Source organism: Sparus aurata, chromosome 18 (genome assembly GCF_900880675.1).
Source record: "Sparus aurata chromosome 18, fSpaAur1.1, whole genome shotgun sequence".
NCBI lineage: Eukaryota > Metazoa > Chordata > Actinopteri > Spariformes > Sparidae > Sparus > Sparus aurata.
The window spans coordinates 17,172,040-17,193,741 of NC_044204.1; the positions used below are offsets into that span (position 1 = coordinate 17,172,040).

General features: G+C 41.0%; 1 protein-coding gene across 3 annotated transcripts; it reads left to right on the forward strand.

Annotated features, from left to right (window-relative positions):
- Positions 1-987: 987 nt before the first annotated feature.
- Positions 988-21,495, forward strand: brd8b (bromodomain containing 8b). 3 transcript variants are annotated; one of them, XM_030396657.1, is made up of 19 exons: positions 988-1,371; positions 3,206-3,302; positions 4,981-5,050; positions 5,165-5,214; positions 5,374-5,496; positions 5,588-5,668; positions 6,395-6,459; positions 6,821-6,987; positions 7,280-7,471; positions 7,665-7,758; positions 8,876-9,018; positions 10,826-11,264; positions 11,340-11,377; positions 11,460-11,659; positions 12,040-12,132; positions 12,928-12,996; positions 15,312-15,597; positions 18,259-18,303; positions 20,029-21,495. In XM_030396657.1, exons 2-19 carry the CDS (start codon positions 3,280-3,282, stop codon positions 20,086-20,088), a joined length of 2,238 nt encoding a protein of 745 aa, XP_030252517.1. In that variant the 5' UTR covers positions 988-1,371; positions 3,206-3,279; the 3' UTR covers positions 20,089-21,495. The 3 variants fall into 3 exon arrangements, with proteins under 3 accessions (XP_030252517.1, XP_030252514.1, XP_030252515.1); XM_030396654.1 differs by lacking the exon at positions 988-1,371 and adding an exon at positions 2,103-2,212; XM_030396655.1 differs by lacking the exons at positions 988-1,371; positions 18,259-18,303 and adding an exon at positions 2,103-2,212 and having other exon boundaries at positions 20,029-20,517.
- The last annotated feature ends 207 nt before the right edge of the window (positions 21,496-21,702 follow it).

Here is a 21,702-nt window from a genome sequence, read left to right on the forward strand (position 1 = left end):
CTGTGATCTGATTGGCATAGTGGAGTGACTGCCGCACTGGTATTTTTTTTTTCCCTCAGTGAATGTGAGCTCAAGTCCCGTAATTGTGTTTGTTCGAAAGGGCTCAATAGTTCCTCTATGTGATGCATGTTTACTCAGACAGGGAGAAGACAGAGTACGTGTTTTTAATAAAGGTTTATTAGAGATACACGTTCACAGGAAGAGCAACTCTCACCTTTCCTGTTTACAACGTCCTCCGTAACAACCAGCAACTCTGAAGATCTGACTTATTTCACTCATCAAATCCAACGTATTTTGAACACTATTTCTGTATTAAATGCACTGGCCTTAACAAAGGCACTGGTAAGTGAAATAAGTCAGCGACTGACACGTTTAATCAAACAGGACCCCAAACACGTATCAGGTATGTTTTTCACAGAAAAAACCTGAACAAAGAGGCAGATCAGAGGACAGCTACGTCTTCTCTTCCCGTTTTCAACATCTGTTGTAACTACGGTGACCACAGACGCATTCGGCTCACGGTCGCCAGTTAATGTAGTCCCGTGTTAAATCCGAAACACCGGCATCTTTTCATTCACAAATCTTCGGTCAGAAGCTCGTCTGCTGATAACATTAAGTTGAATTTGTATTTGGGTAGTAAAACCAGCATTTTAAAAATATCCAAGCACCCTGTATCATAGCTACATGTGTGACGTTTTTAACAAATCAATACGTTTGATAATCGGTCCAAAATTCAGCAAATAATTCTACTTTGAGATTAAGGAGTAACTCTTTCCTCCGTAGGTTGATGCACCGCTGCCTCTGCTAGCCCTGTTCCAAGATGGCGGCGCTGTAGGCACACCCCTCCACAGTCGATGAGGCGTCTATGTATATATGTCTATGGTAACAACAAACACGGGTTATCCCAGGAAATGTTGCCCCGCCCTTATTGGCAGCGAGTCAAGGGAGGCGTTTCTGGACACCGAGCGGGTGCCAGGAAATGCCACGGACAGGCCACAGGTTGCCACTGACTGCCACTGACTGCCACTGTGGTGCCACTACCTGCCAGTGCCACTGGGAGGATCTCGCTGTCTCTCCTTTTAAAACTGAAATATTCACTGTAGCGGCTTTGCTAGAAGTATTAGCGCACACCCCCTCTAAAGTGGGTGCAGGGATTCGACTGTGCATTGATGGTGTAAATAATGTCTTTTAAAACCAATTGGGATTTCATGATTTCCAGAAACAAGGACTTGGATTTTTCAGTTGTTGATTTACGTTTTGAAGTCCCCCCACACGTAGTTCAGTTGTTTAGCTGCAACTCTGCTTTGCTTTAAAGCTCTAGAAATGTTTTTTGGACTACACAACTCTACCCGGTTTATCATCAGCTATAGGGTGAGTGGAAAATTATGAAAAATAATTTTTGGGTGAACTATTCCTTAAATGATAACTGAGCCTGTAATTGGAGAACATTTGTTTGTTTTATATACAATACACTAAACCCAGGACCCTTTATTTCTTCAGTCTAACTCTCTACAGACAGCCAAACACTTTATCAGACTTTAGCTTTAATTAGGGGTGGGCGGATTGATCCAAATATGGATAGTATCGATACAGAGGTGAGTATTGGTATCGGATCGATACTAGCGTGATGAGATAGCTATTTTTGTTGTAGTTCTTCTTCTATAAATTCAGCAAATCACTCGTATTTCTTCACAGAGTTTGTGTGAGCGCAGCGCTCCTCTTCATTTCTCTCACTCCGCTCACTCAGGTTGACTGTAACTGGAACTCAAAAATATATACTTATATTGATATAGAGCCTACCTTAAACCTTAAGTTTGAATATGGCAGAATATAATAACACCTTTGTGTATCTGTTGAAGGAACATCAGTATTTCTATTTAGGCTACATGGAGATAGGTTATAGATTTAATTAAGTTAAATATAATTTTCTTATGGCTAAAATCTTTGTCCTGTGTTTTATCGTTATCATAATCATGATCAGGAATTTTCAAGTGAAAAGTATCAGTATCGGTATCGGCAATACTGGCCCTGTAATTACTTGGTATCAGATCGATACCAAAATTTGCAGTATCGCCCAGCCCTAGCTTTAATAACCGATTTTTATCCAATTTTAACTCAGTTCACCGTTACATCTGTGTGCACCACTGAAACCTGTCCGGCGGAAATTGTGTTTGCGGGCTTGTCACAAAAGAAATGGCGAGCGGTATCGGCAGTAAGTAATAATTCCCAACTCTTTCTTGATTTTTTCGTGATTTTAGCAAAAAAAACTAAACAAATAGAAACACGAGTAAACAAACTGAAAACACTGCAACTTACTTACTTTGACTTGGGCTAGTGGTGTCAGTCTTTAATAAAACGTTACACCGTGTAACTGTGCGCTTCTCATGAAGTGTCCCCCGTAATCAACAGTGTTAAGCTAATGCTAATATTATAATATTGGCCGACGCTAAGTGTGTGTTATTGTCTGCAAAACCATGGACTGTAGCTATTCTACATTAAGCTTGTATGTGTTTCAACCGCTTGCCCTCGTCCGAAAACCACTATGCGCTATAGTGCATTTTAAAACCATCCTGTAAACACTGTGAAAGCTAGCAAGTTAGCATCAACGATCTAGCTAACAGAAGCTTAGCAGCTAGCTTACTTTGATAAATAAAAACATAACAGTTTCCAAGCGCACCTATTGTGAGGCTCTGTATATACATGTTAACACAATTCATATATGAAAGACCGTGTGGTTTAAATAGGTGATATGGGGACAGGACAGCCATATAACTGAGTGTTTTTACCGTAACGTAAACATGGCCCCTGGGAGAAAAAAAAAAAAAAAGATAGCCACATTAAGGGTGACAGTAAATAACCGTAGGATCTAAAACTTAAGATTTATCAACCCTATCAGAGGTTTCTCAACTCATTACTCTGTTTTGTTTATCTGTGTTGTGTGCATTGTAAATATTTGGCTATGGCTATAATGTTGAATAGCAGAATAAAACTGAATTGAACCAGTGAATGGCTCTAACAAAATGCCGTGAATGGCCCCAATGTATTTGCTCTGTGGTTGAGGTTAGTCGTTATTATGTGTCAACTTTAATTTCTCATTGTTTGTGCCCTGAATTAAAGCATTTCACTTCGCTCATAACAAGCTGGGGCCTGCCATGAATACCTGGACATGTTATCATTTATCTATTTATTTGTGCCTTTTCCACAGAACACAAGATACTGAATGTGGGGCCGACAGAGCCATGGTCAGTCAAGGAGAAGCTGTGCCTGGCCTCCTCCGTTATGAGGAGTGGCGACCAAAACTGGTAAAAAAAAATACTGTTTCTGTCATTTACAGATATCTGTCTGTTGTATTATTCATATGCTGGGCAGCTATAGATGAGGTAACCATAAGGAGAAGACATGGATGTAAGAGTTTTCCCTTTAGGTGTACATACATCTACTACAGTCACCCAAGAATCGGCTGTCTTAGTTTTGTCTCTGTTTTTGTCATACTCATGATCAAAGAGCAGTAGTACACCATATGCTTTTTCATTTAAGGCTTTAGCATTAGCTTCTAGTTTTCTGTAATATTCTGAATGCATCTTATTGGATGAATGTATAAATACTACTGTCCAGAAACTGTTTAACTTGCCTGAATTGATGAATACAGATATCTCACCCATATTGTCGTCAGATAAAAATTACTGATAGCCACTGATCATTTAAGCACTGGAAAGTCTTTTTTTTCTTGTTTACTCTTAGATAACAGTGATCAATCCTCATTTACAATGGTCAATGCATGCCTGGATAGACATAATGTTTTTCTGTCTTTTTTGAGCTCCCAATAATTGGAAGGTTATATGCAGCTATTATCTACACTGCCTATAAACTATAAACTTCTGCCATGTCACAAGATTTATTTTCGTCCAGTGTTGCAGTATTTTTCACCAAGATCTTGTATTGATAATGGGAGAGTCGGACCACTGCGCAAAGCCTTCTCCAGCACATCCCAAAGATTCTCAGTGGGGTTAAGGTCTGGACTCTGTGGTGGCCAATCCATGTGTGAAAATGATCTCTCATGCTCCCTGAACCACTCTTTCACAATTTGGGCCCGATGAATCCTGGCATTGTCATCTTGGAATATGCCCAAGCCATCAGGGAAGAAAAAAATCCATTGATGGAATAACCTGGTCATTCAGTATATTCAGGTAGTCAGCTGACCTCATTCTTTGGGCACATAATGTTGCTGAACCTAGAGCTGACCAACTGCATCAACCCCAGATCATAGCACTGCCCCCCACTGGCTTGTAAAGTAGGTACTAGGCATGATGGGTGCATCATTGCATCTGCCTCTCTTCTTACCCTGAGTCACCCATCACTCTGGAACAGGGTAAATCTGGACTCATCAGACCACATGACCTTCTTCCAATGCTCCAGAGTCCAATCTTTATGCTCCCTAGCAAACTGAAGTCTTTTTTTTCCGATTAGCCTCCCTGATTAGTGGTTTTCTTAAGGCTTGACAGCTGTTCTGTCCAAATCCCTTGAGTTCCCTTTGCATTGCGCGTGTGGAAATGCTCTACTTTCACTTGTGTATTAGTGTTGTTGCATTTGTTAGTCTTAAATCTCACCTCAAGAATTCAGACTCGGGCAAGTTTATGGAGGCGGATTATTGACTGATAGGATCCAGCACTCATTGATTGTCACAGTCATGTACCACATGGAACTTAGCGGCTAAACCGCTTTTGAAAAAAATTGAAATAAAAATGGATCAGTTCGTCCTCTTCACAGCTGTCATGGCATAATACTGCCCCACATTTTTCATATTCAAAAAACTGTGCCAGTGACGACCATGATGATCATGAGTTTTTTGCTCTTCTTTTTTCTACAACACTCTAGGCTTCTTATACCTGTCTTCATTTATTTCCTTAGCTACCTCATATATTTATTTTCAGATTGCTTTTCTCAACATTTGTGTTCGACGTATTTCTCTCTGTCTTCCAGGGTGTCTGTAAGTAGAGCCATCAAGCCTTTCTCAGAGCCTGGCCGTCCACCTGACTGGTTCTCACAGAAGGTAAGAAAGCTACAAACAAATACAACATTCTCTCCATTTGTCCTTTTAGCACATAACCATGCTGAACTCTTCTCAGTCTGTGCCTCAAGATAACATAGTTTCTCTGTTCCTCAGCACTGTGCCTCACAATACTCAGAGCTGCTGGAGGCCACAGAAGCACCAAAGTCAGTATTTAAACACAGATAAACACACCAACACATCTGTCTGTAGAATTATGATAATCCTGTTGACGCTGTTGTTGTTTTTTATTTTTTTTTGGTTTTTATCACCAGTAAAATATTTTGTGAGTTGACTTGAAGTATTTGTTTCCACCTGTGCCCCAGGCGTAAGCGTGGTGAGAAGGGTGAGGTGGTGGAAACAATCGAAGACGTGATCGTTCGCAGGCTAACCACTGAGAGGATAGAGGAACTGAAAAAACTACTGCGGGACTCACAAGAGCAGTACAGGTGTTTACACACTTAGAAGAGGACCATTTAAAATATAATTTAGGCTTGTGATACATGACCTTTAACCCACTGGTGCTTGCCGTCCTGACAGGAAATTGAAGAAGGAGGTGGATCTCATACAGACGGGTCACATGGACACCAAGCTGAAGGAGCTGTGGACAGAGATTACACTGTAAGACTGTTCTTCTGTTTGATACCAAGTTTGTATAAAAATATTCATCATGCACAAGCGGCTTTTGTTACCTAACATCTCACTGCTTTCATACTTAACAAAAAGTGACTTTTCAAATCAGTGCACACAAGTAAACAAACTTGCGCTACATGACCTGGGCAGACAATATGTTGTTCGCTGTTGTATTAAAGCAGAACACACCAGCATCTAACTGAACTGAAGGGACATATGCAAGCACTTTAATATACTATTTAATGAGCGCGTAGCTAACTTGCAATCTCCCCAGGAGATGTTTTTTCGTCTGTCGCTCAGTTAATTAAAGGGCAGGATGATGTGCCCTCACAAAACCAAAAATGTCAAATATCAATTTCTCCCCTATGTTTTCTGATTAGTCTATAAGAATGTACAGGTACAAATTTACAGACCAGATGTTTGATTTTCATTGGACCCAAATAACTTTGCTGATCTCCATAGAGTGAACAAGGAGGTGACTTTAGACACAGCCATAGTCCCTGTAGTTTAGTCAGTCGGCAACATTGAAACAGTTAATAGCTCAAAGACATCCCTACCGTTAATTTGAAATGGTAAGAGAGGGCTCACCCAGTTAGTTCCGCAGTTCAAATGTTCTTGAATGCTCTTCAACCACAATCCTACCCATTTTCTCCATGCCTTTATAACATGCTTAAAATAAATGTTGATTGTTAAACTGTGATTTTTCCACCTCAGAAAGAAGAAGCAGGATGAGGAGGAAGCAGAACAGAAGAGGAAAGCCACAGAGACAGCGTACCAAGGTAGGCACAATCTGTGCACTCTTAGGCCCTTTGTTGGAACATATTGTCTGTCTTCAGGAAGTGTGCATGTCTTGGATCATGTGGGCATTTATTGTGAACATCATACTTGTATTAATGGTACATTAAAAAAAAGAAGTTCACATAGATACATCTACAACTAGCATACTTTGTCACCTTGGAATATTTTGGAATATTGTTTGTCTTTGACGTACTTGGGATGGTATGACTATACTGTCACAGTATGCTCTGCTCATGGTTTCTAGGCTGCAGTTTCTTCTAATTCTTTCAACATTGTTTAAAAAAAAAAAAGCCTTACTCAGTCCTCTCTCTCTCCACCTCTGACATTCTCTCTCCATCACAGCCCGTCAGGCGGTGAAAAACACACCAAAGCGTCTGCCGAGTGTGACTGTCCGCTCTCCCCTGGGTGCCAGCCCCCCCACCATGGACTCCCAGGGGGACTCTTCGGTCTCCACACCGCCCATGGACACAGGAGTTGTTGCCTCTGATGACACCATCACCCACTCTGTTGTAAGAACATGCTCATATAGAACAGTATTTGTCTGACATGCTCATTAGTGAGGAGATGCCACAAGAATACTGAGAGAAAATGTGTTTTCTTAATTTAAATCTGCACTGTGTACTCGACCAAAGTGCCTTTCTGTACCTCCAACTTGTTTTTTGTCGTTATGAGTCCATAGAAAGAAGATCCTCTCACATTGTGGTGTTTTTGGCAATCCCAGCTCCACCTGGAAGCAAATGGTTCAGATTTTGTGGCTCACTGTGCCAACCACTCTCACTGATTCTGTGCTGCTTCTGCCAGGCCCAGGGGGTCGGAGTGTTTCTACCAGTGATGGATGCTCAAGGCCCAGGGCCCAAAGATGGAGGCCTGGCCACTCTGGTAGATGATTCACCGCAGAAGAGGCTCCTAGCCCAGAAGGCCACACCACCGCCCTCACCTCTACTGTCAGAACTGCTGAAGAAAGGCAACCTGATCTCAGCCAGCCCCCGCCTGGTGAGAGTCATCTGAGGAAACCACAAGAATACCAGAAATTGAAAATAATACAAAAACATAGGCAACAGATCTTATTGCAGTATATTAATTTAATATTAATTGATTGTGTTTTTAACTTTTGTTGATCTCAGTGTCACACCAGCATTGGATTATAGCCTCACTTTTGTGATCTTCTTGTATTTGTTAATGTCAGGTTGGAGAGGGAGACTCTACTGGAAGCCTCACCAATGGAGTACAGACAGCCACTACTGTCACCACCTTACCACCTGGTCATGAGGTCATCACAGGTACAACCATACTTTTTATAGATGAGAGAGCCCATGCAGGCTTTATTTAGCTGTTTTATAATCTGTCCAGTGTGACTTTATTGTAAACTAATAACATCGCTGTGGCAAAGCAGAACTGCTGTCTGTTTTGATGGCACTTTGTGCTTAATTCAAGATTGTTTACTACGAGCTGAGGGGAGGTACAGAACAGGTTGGTTTTAGCTCCATTTACTTTGTGCCGTTTACAAGGTTCATTATTAGAATGTAGGTCTGCTCACTTAATGTGTTTTATTAACATTAAAATGCCCCCTTCTCCTGGCAGTCAAGAAGCAGACTGGTAAACTAGACTCCATTCTATAAGCAGTTGTTTTACAGTTGGGCCTGACTTTTTGACAGTTTAAACTGTAGTTACAACTTTACAGAAGTTCTTTTTTGATTCACTTTGATCTCAAGGTGAATTCAGCACACATCATTTACTGTAACATTTTCATTCTCTCTGTGGAAGATCTGAAGCCACTGATCTCCAAGAAAAAAATCACTGTTAAAGAAGAGAAGTGAAAAATACCATAACCTTTTTAGATTTTCTTTCTTTTCTTTTTTTCTTTTTAAATTGTTTGATGTGAAAAATGCAACAGCCGCTTTTAGGCATCTTGCTACTAGCTCCAAGTCTGGCACCAGCACTTTCACATCATTGCTTTCAACCAAAGGGGGGCGTGGTTGTTCTGGTGAGAGGAAAGAGATGTGTGACTGCTCTCGTCAATGACAGTTCTTTTATACACACACTTGCTTTTTTTTTACTTTGTGATACAGGAGCCTGCCTTTTGTAACACTTGGCTTTCATTATCACTCGCATTCATTGTTCTGGTTTTTAAAAAAATACTGAAAGTATGTCTGTGTGTAAACCCTTTTTCCAAATGTTGTATGTGCACAGAAGTCATTCATGATACAGTCAAAAGGTAGACTTAAAATAATCCATGTAACAAGCCCTTCTTAGGTCTAAATAAAGTTGTGGTTAGATGCTGGCCTCTACTGTCCATAACAGAAGATAATGACGCTGGGTTCAGCACTAATAATTGATTAGAACAGTGTGATTCTGCAGGTTTTCATCTTGTTCTTACTTACTTTTATGTTCTCACAGAAGGTGAGGAGGAAGCTGCAGTGAAGGCAGAGCTCAGTGAGGAGACGGGATTAGTAGAAGAGGACCTTGTATCCGTGTCATACATGGGAGATGAATTGGACCTAGAGACAGTTGGAGACATCATTGCCATCATTGAGGAGAAGGTATGCACTGTGTTTATTTGTTAAATGCTCCACATCAGTTTGCCTCAGAGACAGAATAAGAGTTGGTTGTCTTTTGCATTTATGTTAATTGAAAAGTCAGTTCGATTAAAAGTGTGTAACTGGTTTGTGATGAAGGTCATGAAAGGCGGGAAGTATACATAAATGTGGAGGAGTATTGCATTAAAGGTGCTATATGTATGAACTGGCCAACTGTTGAATTCAGACTTGAAACAAAATGCGGGCAGCATATAAAGTTGTCCACCCTTATTATTATTATTATTATTATTATTATTATTATTATTATTATTAATATTAATATTAATATTATCATTATTAATATTAATATTAATATTATCATTATTATTAATATTAATATTAATATTATCATTATCATTATCATTATTGTTATTATTATTAATAGGGATGTCCCAATCCAATCACGTGATCGGAAATCGGGGCCGATCGGATGATTTCAGACTCGATCGGAATCGGATGTGACATCCCGATCAGGGATCGGATATATATATTTGTATATTTATTCTCATTATTTGTCATCACCATTATGTGGTGGTACAGATTCAGACTGTCCGACATCACTTTGCTGCAGTGACACTATTGGTTGAATTTTGAACATGGCCCAAAGCCTGATTTTATTTTATTTTTTTACGTCAGAGCACAATTTTTGGCAGAACGCAGACGCGTGCGCATTGTTACTCTAGCAAACCTGTGGATAAAATGTCTGCAGTGTGGAAATAACTTAAATTAGAAAGTGAAAGTTATCCAACAGCGACATGTAACATCTGCAATACCACTGTTTCGCGCGGGGGGGGGGAATAACCAGCTCATCTCCGCGGTAGAGGATCAGGGTTTTCTTCATCACCTGGAGTTTTTGAATCCCCGGTATGCCCTATCATCTCGACATTACATTACATTGACTCCACTTTCGAGTTGCAGTGTGCTGGTATGCACGCCAGTTTCGTGGGTCTCGTAGAGCAGAGCATGTAAAACAGGCAATCAAGGAGATGCTGAACGTGTGCGTCCACGTCATTTTATGTGACAACGTAAGGAATATGTAAAAAGCAGTTGATGATATGGAGGTAACAAGCGTGGGCTGCATCTCTCACACTTCAGCTGGCTGTACATGAGGCTCTGCTGTCACAGTGCAGCGTCACAGACTCACCTGTTAACACAAGGAAGGTGGTAGGCCAATGTTGCAATAGCATATTCAGAATAAGAAATAGACATATGAAAGTATATACTTTGTTTCAACAAAATAAAAAAAACTATTAAGGAATGCAGGTACTGTTTTTTCTTAATGCAGCTGTATCATCCAGGAAAATATTAGTTAAGGATCAGAAATCGGTATCGGCAGATACTAAATATTAAAGGACTCGGATCGGGGTAAAAAAAAAAAACCCGATCGGGACATCCCTAATTATTATGAAACACAAGGAAATGCACAGGCCCTCCCATAGCTTTTTTTTTTTTTCCAAAAGCCTACTTAGCAAAAATATTACACTGTTGGAATATTGTACTTGGCTACCTTTTTATAAGGCGAAATAACGCAAAATACTCAGCAAACCACTATTTCTAAAAAAAATCTGTATTTTTTTCCCTCGATAAAGTGATACATTTGCTGTTTACTGACACCACTTTGCTAAATGATCACTTCCTACTTGCTTTTTTTCCCCCTTGGTAACACCAGTATGAAGTCACTCAATCTTCCAAGTACCTCTCCGTTTTCAGCACATATTAATCCTTTGCTGAAAGCATAATAATGTCTGTGTCCTTCCCTCCCTCTCCCCAGGTCGATGACTCTGTGGAGGCCTTGGATGCAGCAGCAGTGGAAGCAGCTCTCTCTCTGTGTGAGGAAGCCGTCTCAGAAGGACATACCCTCCCCGGCCCCTGGGAGACACAGGAGCTGAAGGCCTCAGACCCAGCGCCCACAGTCCAAGACTCTGATCCCACACAGGAGACTCAGGATGTGACCACGATGTCTACCCTGATCCCTCCTAGCATAGAGACCCCAAATCAACCAGAAGCTAAAAGAGAGGAACAAATTAAGGGAAACTGCGAGGGACCTGAGGTGACAGGAAGCGACATAACCTCCTCAGTCACCTCTGACGACGGTGCAACAGGAAGTGAGGTGATGGAGGAGAGGACGGCGGGGAAGGAGGCTACTGAAGCAGTGGTCAAGAGTGAAGGCGAGGAGTGGAGCCAGCCGGAACCAAACCCTCCTTGCCTTGGTGGGTGGTGTACTCATGTAAACACACAAATCCTGATTATGTTTTTTTTGTCAACTTCTCATGTTTGTCCCACAGACTCTGAGGACAGCTCCGTGTCAGGGAAAGAGTCCAAGGTAATATTCTTGTGCACACTGACACAGGTACAGATTTTGTGAAACACAGGTACTTTATTTGTGTTTGTGTTCTTGAATCCAGGAGGTGAAGGAGGAGGAGGCAGGGAGTGAGGGCGATCCAGAGGAAGGGATGGAGCTGAAGGAGGAGTGCGGGGAGGGGGAGGGTCCCTATCTGTCGGAGGTGGAGCGGGCAGCCAGTGAGAGTGAAGATGGATACGGCCCGCCATCACAGCGCTACACAGCTGATTCTCTGGCCAGCAGTCCGGCCTCTTCTTCCCAGCTGTAGGTGTTGCTGTGGAAGTTGTTTCATAATAACTATTTGATCTTTTTGGTACCATGTTGTGGTAAAGTGGAACGTGTGAACAAGGCGCCATGTCCTACAGTAACTCCTACCCATAGTAAAACTGCATGGTTCAGGAGAAACGATGAAGGTTAACTGGTATTTGTCGTCATGAGTGTTCGCGTTACGACCTTTGAGTCAGATTAGGGCTGAGCTAAGCAGTCTTTGGCTGCTGACTTAAACATTCTAACAACATGTGCTTTTGTCTCTTTGACATTGTGATTTCTCTTCTGCTTCCCGTTTCCATTGACTGTGTACTTCACCATCCTCTTCATTCCCACTCTGTCTTCGCTTCCTCTCTCTTCCTCCTGCTGTGCATCAGATCAACATGTGGTGAGGACCAGGAGGCAGTCCAGGCCCAGAAGATCTGGAAGAAAGCCATCATGCTGGTGTGGAGAGCCGCGGCCAACCACAGGTGGCGCTTCTTAGAATGCCTCAACTTTAACAACAGATCGTTTGTTTGCTGAAATACTTGAGGAAAACATTCATGCTGCAGTACATTACAAATAAACTGTACAGGACATATTTAAGAAAATAGTGAAGTCATGAGAGTGCTGTGCCTCGAGCACAATCTCAACACCCCTAAAATCCCTTGATATGAGGCCTGTATTTTATGTTTTCAGCATTTTTTAAAATTTATATCAGCAAATCAGATCAGTTTTCTGTAAATTGTATCTTTCTGCATCTGTTTGTTCAAGTTAAATATAAACAATATATATATTTTTGCGTAACAATTGGTTTTAAACCTCCATGTTCATTTTATGTGTAAAAGATAGTGAACTTCCCCTTATTAAGACTCCCACATATTTTACTTGTGTTTAGGGAAAGTTAATCATAGCTGATCTCCAGTAGCACCATAAGATTAAAAAAAAAAAAAAGCATTTCAATTACTAGCACATTATAATTGGGCGTAAATCATTTGGTCTTCTGGTTGTTTTTTCAGCATTTCACTTTTATTTAGTGCCTTTTGGCTCACTGGAAATACTGGAATTTGGAGCAAAAGAGCTTTAATTTAAAAGATTCTTGCACACTGTTAAAAAATATGAGCTGATGGTGTAACTTTTTTTTTCTTCTTCTTAACAAGCCTCAGTAAGCAATGAAATGCATGCAGGTTTAGTTAAGGGTAAAAGATGCTCACTGCAGAAAGAACATCTCCCCCCCAAAAGTTAAAGGGAAACATTGCTTTACTGTTACTGAATTATTTTCTCAGGTATGCCAGTGTCTTCCTACAGCCTGTGTCAGACGACATTGCGCCTGGTTACCACAGTATCGTACACAGGTAAGAACAAATATAAAAACTTATTCTATGAACAGTAAATCCCAACAGATAATGCAGAGAATCTGAATGCAAACATCTCCCCAAAAATGCAATCTAGGGTCTTTTTGTGAATGTACCCGTGTCAAACTTTCAATTAAAAGGAAATTACGACGAAAGTGCCACTTTTAAGATTCACCGTATTTTCGTTTTTGGGTAAAATAAATTTCAATGGGAGGGCTATGGGCACTACTATGACAGCATCCAAATTGCTATTTTTAAAACACTAAGAAGGCTCTACACAACATGAAACTTTGCTCGTAGTATCACCAGGGTCTCTACACATGAACACGAGCATTGAGAACATTGTTTGTGTACACAGAGTTGACTAAAAAGTAAGTTTTTGAACAACTCACTTTACCAGTTGTTTTTTCCACTCACCGCCATCTTACCAGTCAGGAAGTGTCGATCTCTGAATGCGACGAAACAGGGAGGAGAGTAAAGGTGGAAAGCTCCTAAAGCTTAGTTCTATATAAATGCACGGCTAATTCGTTGTTTTATCATTAGCGAAAACCAATATTGACCTTGAAGTTGAAAAAGGAGCCTCATATAAGAAACAATACTAAAATCAAAAGCCGGAAAAGTCATGTGAGATGTCGTGTGGGTAGTTGTTGTCGGAAGACAGTAGGCTACCGGTGACCTGAGTGAAGACATGGCAGAACAGAGAAGAAGACCAAGAAGAGACACCTAAAGACATGGCTGGGTATTAGGGCTGTTTTTAAGGCAGATCCACGATCGTGACACAACTTACAGTCCAGATCCAGCCCTCTTAGCTATAAGTAGCTCCGTTCGCCAGTTCTCCGTCGTTGGTCGTTCACACAGAGCGAAGCACCGCTGGAGTAAAGACAAACCATTGTGTAATTCACACAGAAAGCCGGCACTGCGGCTCCTAAAGAGGCGTGATGGTACACGTCATGATGATGACGTGTGTGTGTTTTCAAGGTGTTTCCCCTGTGTCCCCCCGTCAATCTAAACATGCTGACAGTTTATAATCATATGGACGCTGTTATAATGTGTTGCGATTGAGATCCTGACCCACCAATCATCCTGAAAAGTGACAAAATTATGTTTTTCGTTATAAATTCCATAATTACATAATCGCCATCAGTGAACAGGTCGCTGTTTGACTCTGTCACTCGTGAGGATGGAGGCTGTTTTCCGGGGGAAAGTTTACTGAAGTCTCGGTATGGAGGGCTGACTGTCGAGGAGATTTTTTTTATCATGAGCACTTGGTGAGTTAAAGTGTTTTGCTGGTGACAGACGCTGTTTTTCGGGCAGAAATGTGACGAGGAGTCGGTAGGACAGGCGGGAGGACAGACGTTTCTCCGCGTACAGCTGTGGTATTTTTTTCCTTGTTGCCAAAGACGGTTACAACGTTACCTTAGTTTGGTTCTGTAACGTTGCTTTGTGGGACCTGTGCAGTTAACAGACCATCCATTTACACTGGTTCCGTTTGCCAATACTGCGTGTCTTATACTATCAGATGAGTATCATATACAGAAGTTATTGAAATGCTAAAATAAATGTAAAAAATCGAGGTTTGTTCTGAACCGTGGGTCAAAATAATACAAACCAAATCGTGAGTTTGGTGTATTGTTACAGCCCTACTGGGTATGAAGAATTAAATTTCATGGGCGAGGTGTTTGAGTTTGATACTTCCATACCTTTTCGAGCGCGAGCTGTCGGACGAGATCCAAGAGCGCGAGGAAAAGGTGGGGAGAGGGAGAGAGAGAGACATAAGTTGGTCTGATCTGTGTTGGGGGAATTGGTGGTGTGCATGTGGCCACTGTGAAGTAATGGCCACCGAAATCTAGTATTTGAATTACAACTTCATGACATTTCCTCCTATGGAGTCCATTCATTTGCATTTGGAGATCGAGACATCTGGCGGGGAGCGGGAAACAACAACTGGTAAAGTGAGTGATTCAAAAATGTTCCTTTTAGTAAACTCTGTGTACACAAACAATGTTCTCAATTCTCGTGTTCATGTGTAGAGACCCTGGTGATAATACGAGCAAAGTTTCATGTTGTGTCGAGCCTTCTTAGTGTTTTAAAAATAGTGATGCTATTGCTATTGATGCTATCATAGTAGTGCCCCTAGCACTCCCATTGAAAATTATTTTTACCCGAAAACAAAAATATGGTCAATCTTAAAAGTGGTGCTTTCATCACAATTATGCTTTTTTTTTTGGCAAGAGTTTTGCTTTAAGTGAATTTAGTGCATTTATGCCACACCAAAATTGATTGAATTATTAAATCTCCCTCATCTTCTGCTCCAGACCCATGGACCTATCCGCCATCAAAAAAAACATTGAGTCTGGCGTGATCCGTACGACAGCCGAGTTCCAGCGTGACATCATGCTGATGTTTCAGAATGCCGTCATGTATAACTCGTCAGACCACGACGTGTACCACATGGCGCTGGAGATGCAGCGTGACGTCCTGGAGCATGTCCAGCAGTTCCTTGCCACGCAGCTCATCATGCAAACCTCAGAGAGCGCCATCTCAGCCAAGAGCCTCCGCGGCAGGGAAGGAAATCGTAAGCCAGGAGAGCCAGCTGAGAAGGTGGGTTGGGGGACTTGGCGGGGATTAACTGAGAATTAACCGAAGTCTGTCATGGTGTCAAACAATTCATCTTTAGGGTATGTACTCTGTAAAATTCAGAATCATAAAATGGGTTTTCCACAGTTCTAAGAATATTCATTTTTGAATACAGAAGCTTCCCACAGCTTTAACCTGAGAAGATGTGCTGTGCGGGTGTGCGGGGCCTTAACTCATTTGTTTACTTCCAGTAGGTCAAAGGTCTTAGAGAGATAGGTGTCGTTGCTTTAACATTGGCAGTTTATAAAGTAATCAAGGATTTATTTCTGAGGTAGTAAAGTGTTGTCAACTTTTTGAACACGGTCACCTCTATAACCTGATGACTGTTCATTGTCCTACTGCTGGCAGTGGTTATATAACATATGTATGAAATACATAAATATGAAGTGTGAAAAGGAATATCCCACCCATAGCAAAATTCCTGTTACCTTGCAAATTGTCACTTAAAATGTCTTGGATAGGTTAGTTATGGTTTGTGAACAAGAACAACTTTTGTGTAAAGTCATGAATGGATGTGTGGCTTATAACTTAGATTTTACATTTCAGCCTAAAACAGTTTTAATCACAACTGATATGTTTCCTTCCATCAGTTTGCTAATGCAGTGTTTCCCAGTCATCAGTTTATTTGTGGCGGTCCGCCACAATATCAACATTGGCCGCCACATATTGATTTTCTTTTTGGGAGCTGCGCATCACATTCTCACTCACTCAAGACAACTCACCCATCAGTGTATAGCATGATGTTAACCTATTCTGTTAGAACACTGCTAATGTTAGCATTCAACGTTGAGCATGACGACAGAGGAAAATGTGTAAAGATGATGTATGTCATGTCAAGTAAAATGTTGAGTTTACTCTTTTCTATGTAGGGTTGCAGAACAGAACATCAGTTACTCCTATTTTCTAAGGAAGTTGAATTTAGATTTATAAACATTGAACACGATCAGACTTTAACTGCAGTGGTGGATGTCCAGTCGGGGTGCCATAGAGCATGCACTCAAGATTTCCGCCGATCGAGTTGCCTAAATTTTGATGGTAAAGCGAGTCATTTCGCGGGATTGTGAATATTTTATTACCATTTTACAGACACGTCTTTCACAATGTTAGATTGTGGGTGAAAGTCCCCAGTGCATCACATGATGATGTAGTTACACGGCTTGACCATGACAAAAAATGGTTTCAAGGCCTGGCGCTCTTTGTGGTGGCTTGATCTCGAAGATGAGGCCAGCCGTCTTCTTTGCAGAGGAAGTAAGGTCAAGCCAGCTGCGTTAAATAGTCTGCCTCCTTTTCGTTGGTTTTACAGGCGGACTAAAGGTCACAGCGCCACCCACTGTATTAGAGTATTTAAAATATATGTTGTTTTACCTTGAAATATGGCCTGATGTTTCTCCAGATCTATTCACGTTTCATGACATTTGAACTTGCCACCCTGACCATGATATCGGAACAAAATGTCCGCCCTTAGATTGTTTTTCTAATGGCGGACATTTTGTTCAATAATACAAACACAGACATTTTGTTTGTATTATTAGTGAGTCCATGCTACTTTTATATATGAGAAAAATTATTTCTGTCAAGCCTTTTTTTGGAACTAAGCACTTCTCATTTTATCATTCTAGACTAAATTCCTCATGTGTCGTCAACTGTGACTCAGCTGATATATGCTGAAGTGTGAGGTAGCAGAGCCAGTAATGCTCCAAAGACACAATGATGGATTTTGGTGCGCCAATCTCTCTAAACCCTGACAGGTGGAACAGATGACATTTAATAAAAGTGCATTTACATCAACATCATACAAGTCACACATGCTCACATTGTTGAATCCTTGAGATGGTTGGAGACACGTGGTCGGACATCTGTCACCAGGTCCACTCTTCACTCCGCTCGCTGCCGTGTGCTTCAGTGGAATACTTCCTGGTCTTGACTTCCAGCTGATTCATGTCCTGCATCTTGGCTGCAGCTCTTCTCACTAACTTCTGTCTGCCTGCATCTGCCTGTCACTGACACACTGTGTGTGTGTGTGTCTGTCTGTCTGTCTGTCTGTCTGTCTGTCTTTATCTTTGTCTTACATGTAAGAATGTTGGTCGTAATTTAACGAATTTCAGTAGTATTATAGAATTTAGACGTTTCAGAATTACTTTATTAAATATATATGACGATACGCTTGACAAATAATTAGGTGTTTCAGTCTTTATTCAGCTGTTTCTGAACAGCAAGCTCAACTGGGGATAATGAGACTGTATCACTCTTTAGAGCTGAATGGGATGGGATCTGTGGTATGGTATGTGTGTGTCAGCTGACTTTAAGACTCCTCTACGTGTTTGAAAGAGTGCTTGCCTGCTTTGTACACTATACGTGCCTGATTGTCTTTGGCGTGTATTCCTATGTCTGTATATCTGTCTCTATATATCAATCACACTGTTTGCTATCTGCATAAGGGAGTCTGAGTGTGTGTGTGTGGATATCTGTGTTATCGACGTTTGTGAATGTGCCGTGCAGCGGTCAAATGGATGCTCGTTTCTCGGCGTGCCCCTGTGTTTGACACAGACTTGTATGAAACTTGCTTTCTCACGCACTTGTGTGTTTTTCTCTCTCTTTCTCACTCCAATGTTTGTCCTCCTACAGGACAGTGTCCCAATGGCCTCTCCTGCTTTCCTTCTCTCTCTCTTTGTAAGTATTCAGGTTCTCCCTCAGATTTCACCTGAACCAGGCCATGCTCCGCACACACTCGTCTCAACCCAACACACACAAACATTCTGTTCACATCTGTCTTCACCTCTCATCGCTTTTCTCTCTCTCATTCAGTTCTAGTCTAGTGGCATTAAAGAAAGCAAAATGATTTCAAAGATAGAAGTTGTAAGGATTTAAGTAATCCTAAGAGCCCTTACTATTGGTGTTAATCAATAATAATGGAACTGGAAATGTTTAATAACAATTTAACTTTCCTTTAGGTCATTTTTGGAGTGCTTCCTGGCCTTTCATCTCAACATTTTGGCTATTCCAACATAAAAGCTGCTGATTTAAAAAAAACATGATTTAAAAATTATAGCCTGAACATTGACAAAAGCCACCTTTCAAGCTTTTTAAGGGGAGAATGTGTATGATTTAGTTAAAAATATCTATTTATTGTGTTGCAGAGAAGTAAGCATGCAAACCAGCTAGCCCCAGCCCGTCCTAGTCGAAAGCTTCTGTGCAAGTGGTGTAAACACTAACACTTGTCCCAGAGATGCTAGACTGCTAGCCGCACAGCTAAATGAGTTTACTAGCTAACGGTAGCTCCAGTTAAAGGCAGGAAGTGGTTCCTCCAATGATATGCTGCACCATATTTGCCTTTTATGATTTAGATTTTTTTTGCTTTGCAGCAGTAAACAAGTAATCACAAACTAGGTTTGTGGTCATTTGTCACAGTTCCATAGTTTTTCACCAGCTGTGAATTGTCTCGCTTGGCCATATGCAATATTATTCCAATATTTTATTGGAAAAAAATGTTTTTATCTAAACTACCAAATACCAATATAAGAAAACACTAGTATCAGTCGCACCATACTGATTAGTAAAAACTGTTCCGCGAGAAGAGCTTAGACAAAAATAAACACATACAGAAGTCTCTCTTGTAAAATCACACGTGGATTGACTTGACACATCTCTGTGTCCTGTTTGTGTTCCCTGTTGGTGGAAAGACGCTATCTTTTCCATCAGGTTTTACAACAGTTGTGATGGCAAGATATGAGATAATGGTGCTCCAACTACTAAACTAAATTATCAAATACTAAGTAGTAAAAACTACTAAAAATACCAGCGTTACCCAGCCATACCCTGCTGTATAGATGTGTGATATGGAAACTAGTAAAGGTCCTTGTCTCTCCCTCTTTCTCTCTCTGACAGTTTCACAGAAACACATCTTTCAAAACACTGTCTGTGTCACCATCATTAACTTTTAAGTAATGTTTGGACACAATATGCACAACACACATATACATACACGCACACGCACACACACACACACAGATGCTCCAGTAACCTTTCATCACCCAAGCTTTCGTCGACCTTCGGTTAATGATCCCATGCCGGTTTCCTGTGTTTTTCTGTTTCCGTGCGGTTGTCCGTGTCTCTGCATGTTCTAATTTTCTTTTCTCCTTCTTTTGTTTTCAAATCTTTTTGTTTTCGATCATCATTGTTTTTTTTTTTTTGTTCTTCATTTGCTGAAGAAGCCTTCCGAGGTGGACTGTGCTGTGTATTTTTCTGGAGTGCTCAACCGCGTGAGGAGGCCCGCCACAGGGCCTCCCTTCACTCTGTCCAGCTAACCTTTGACCGTCACACCTTTGTGTTAATTTTCTCTCCTGCTCTCTGTCTTTCTTTTTCTCTGTTTTTCTTTCATCTGTCTCTCTGCTGCAGGACGGAGGCACCAGGGGACGCCGTAGTGCCATGGAGGCTGACCTCAAGATGAAAAAATAGACTGAGATTTCAGAGACACTTGAAGAGACAAAGAGACATTCAGAATCGGAGGTGGTACTACTAGGTAGTACTCACCGGTCACCTGGGTTTTTTCTAAAGAGGACTGTGCAGTCTCTGTGTTACCGGTCAGCCTTGGTTTTTCGAATCTGTCTGTGTGTGAGAGAGCTGCATCATCTTCCTCTTCTCCACTTCATATGTTTGATTCATGTGCAATGGGGGTTTGACTCCAGGTCAGACACGCTGGAGCACTGCTTTCCCCAAGTATCATTTCACCAGCAAAGGTTCATCGTGTCCCTCTGCGGAGGAGGAAGAGCAAAGAGAAAGAAAACATCACCAGCAAAAGCTTGCAACAAAAGGCAGAATGAGTTGTCAGATTTGCTCGTGTTGAATCACCACAGATGCATTAATGCTGCTACTGCATGTGCAATGAGATCAAGATACTGAATCTATACCAGTATCTTTACTGCTAAAATACAAATCTGAGATCCAAATTCATGCTGTTAGAAATCTAAACAACCAGATTTTCTGCCTCTTTTGATAAGTGAAATAAAGGAGCTGACGATGATGACATCACCACACAGGTAGCTCTTGTCTGTTTTGCTTAGTAATAAATCTGTGTGTTGTCCATGTTTCAGCCCATTAACTGCAAGTTGCATCTACATTGCTGCCGACTGCTTTCCAAGGCACTAGTTTTTATATCAACTACCTGTCATCAAGCATTGCTGAGTTTCCATTCCATTCAGGAAAATATAAAATTCTACTTCAAAAATCAAGTGATAACGAGCAGAAGTGTGAACATTGGTGGAGATGTCAGCCCTCCCTGTAAATAATGCGGTTCTGTTTGTTAAAGTTACATCAGCTGTGTGGTACGGCTGTTGCATTCATTTACTCTCAGCCATCTGGAAACTGATCATGTTAATTGTCTAAATCCAGAATGCAGGCTAGCTCTCATGAAACTGCTGAAATGCATGTTTGTTTGTTTTTTATTTTATTTTTCGATTTGGATTTTTCAGCACTGACACAATGTCACAGTTGTGGTGAAATTAATGGAAACCAGTAGCTGCTTTTAAAGGTAGATTTCAGAAAACTAAATATATTCTTTGTGAAGTAGTCTGCAGTAAAGTACAGTTTGAGTGTGTTAGTGGGCTGAAACATCATATGTGAGGATAGTTGTTGCTGAAGTAGTACTGATGGATCCCTACTCGTCACTTAGCTATGGCCACAGCGTGCTATGTAATTAACGTAAGAAACGTGTTTGTGTAATGTGTGTTAGATGGGAGTACAAAAACAAGTTTTGTACCTGTGAGATGGATCATGTAGAGTTTTGTGTTTGGGTAGCCGAGACATGTATCATGTGTTCTGTTGTATATTTGTTAAATAAAAAGATTATTTGATCTAAAACTAAAATGGTGTCTGATGTTTACTTGCAGCTATATTTAGTTTTTACCAATACCTAGTCATTCATCTCAGAATGTTTCACTTGGTAGAGAGATTTCTTTGCTAACATGACTTGCAGCACCAGCTGCCTTCAGTTTTCTAAATGGGCTTATTGAAATCATCTTGTGTGATCAGCCTTCCTTGTAAACAAGTGGTGACTCCAGACATAAGAAGACA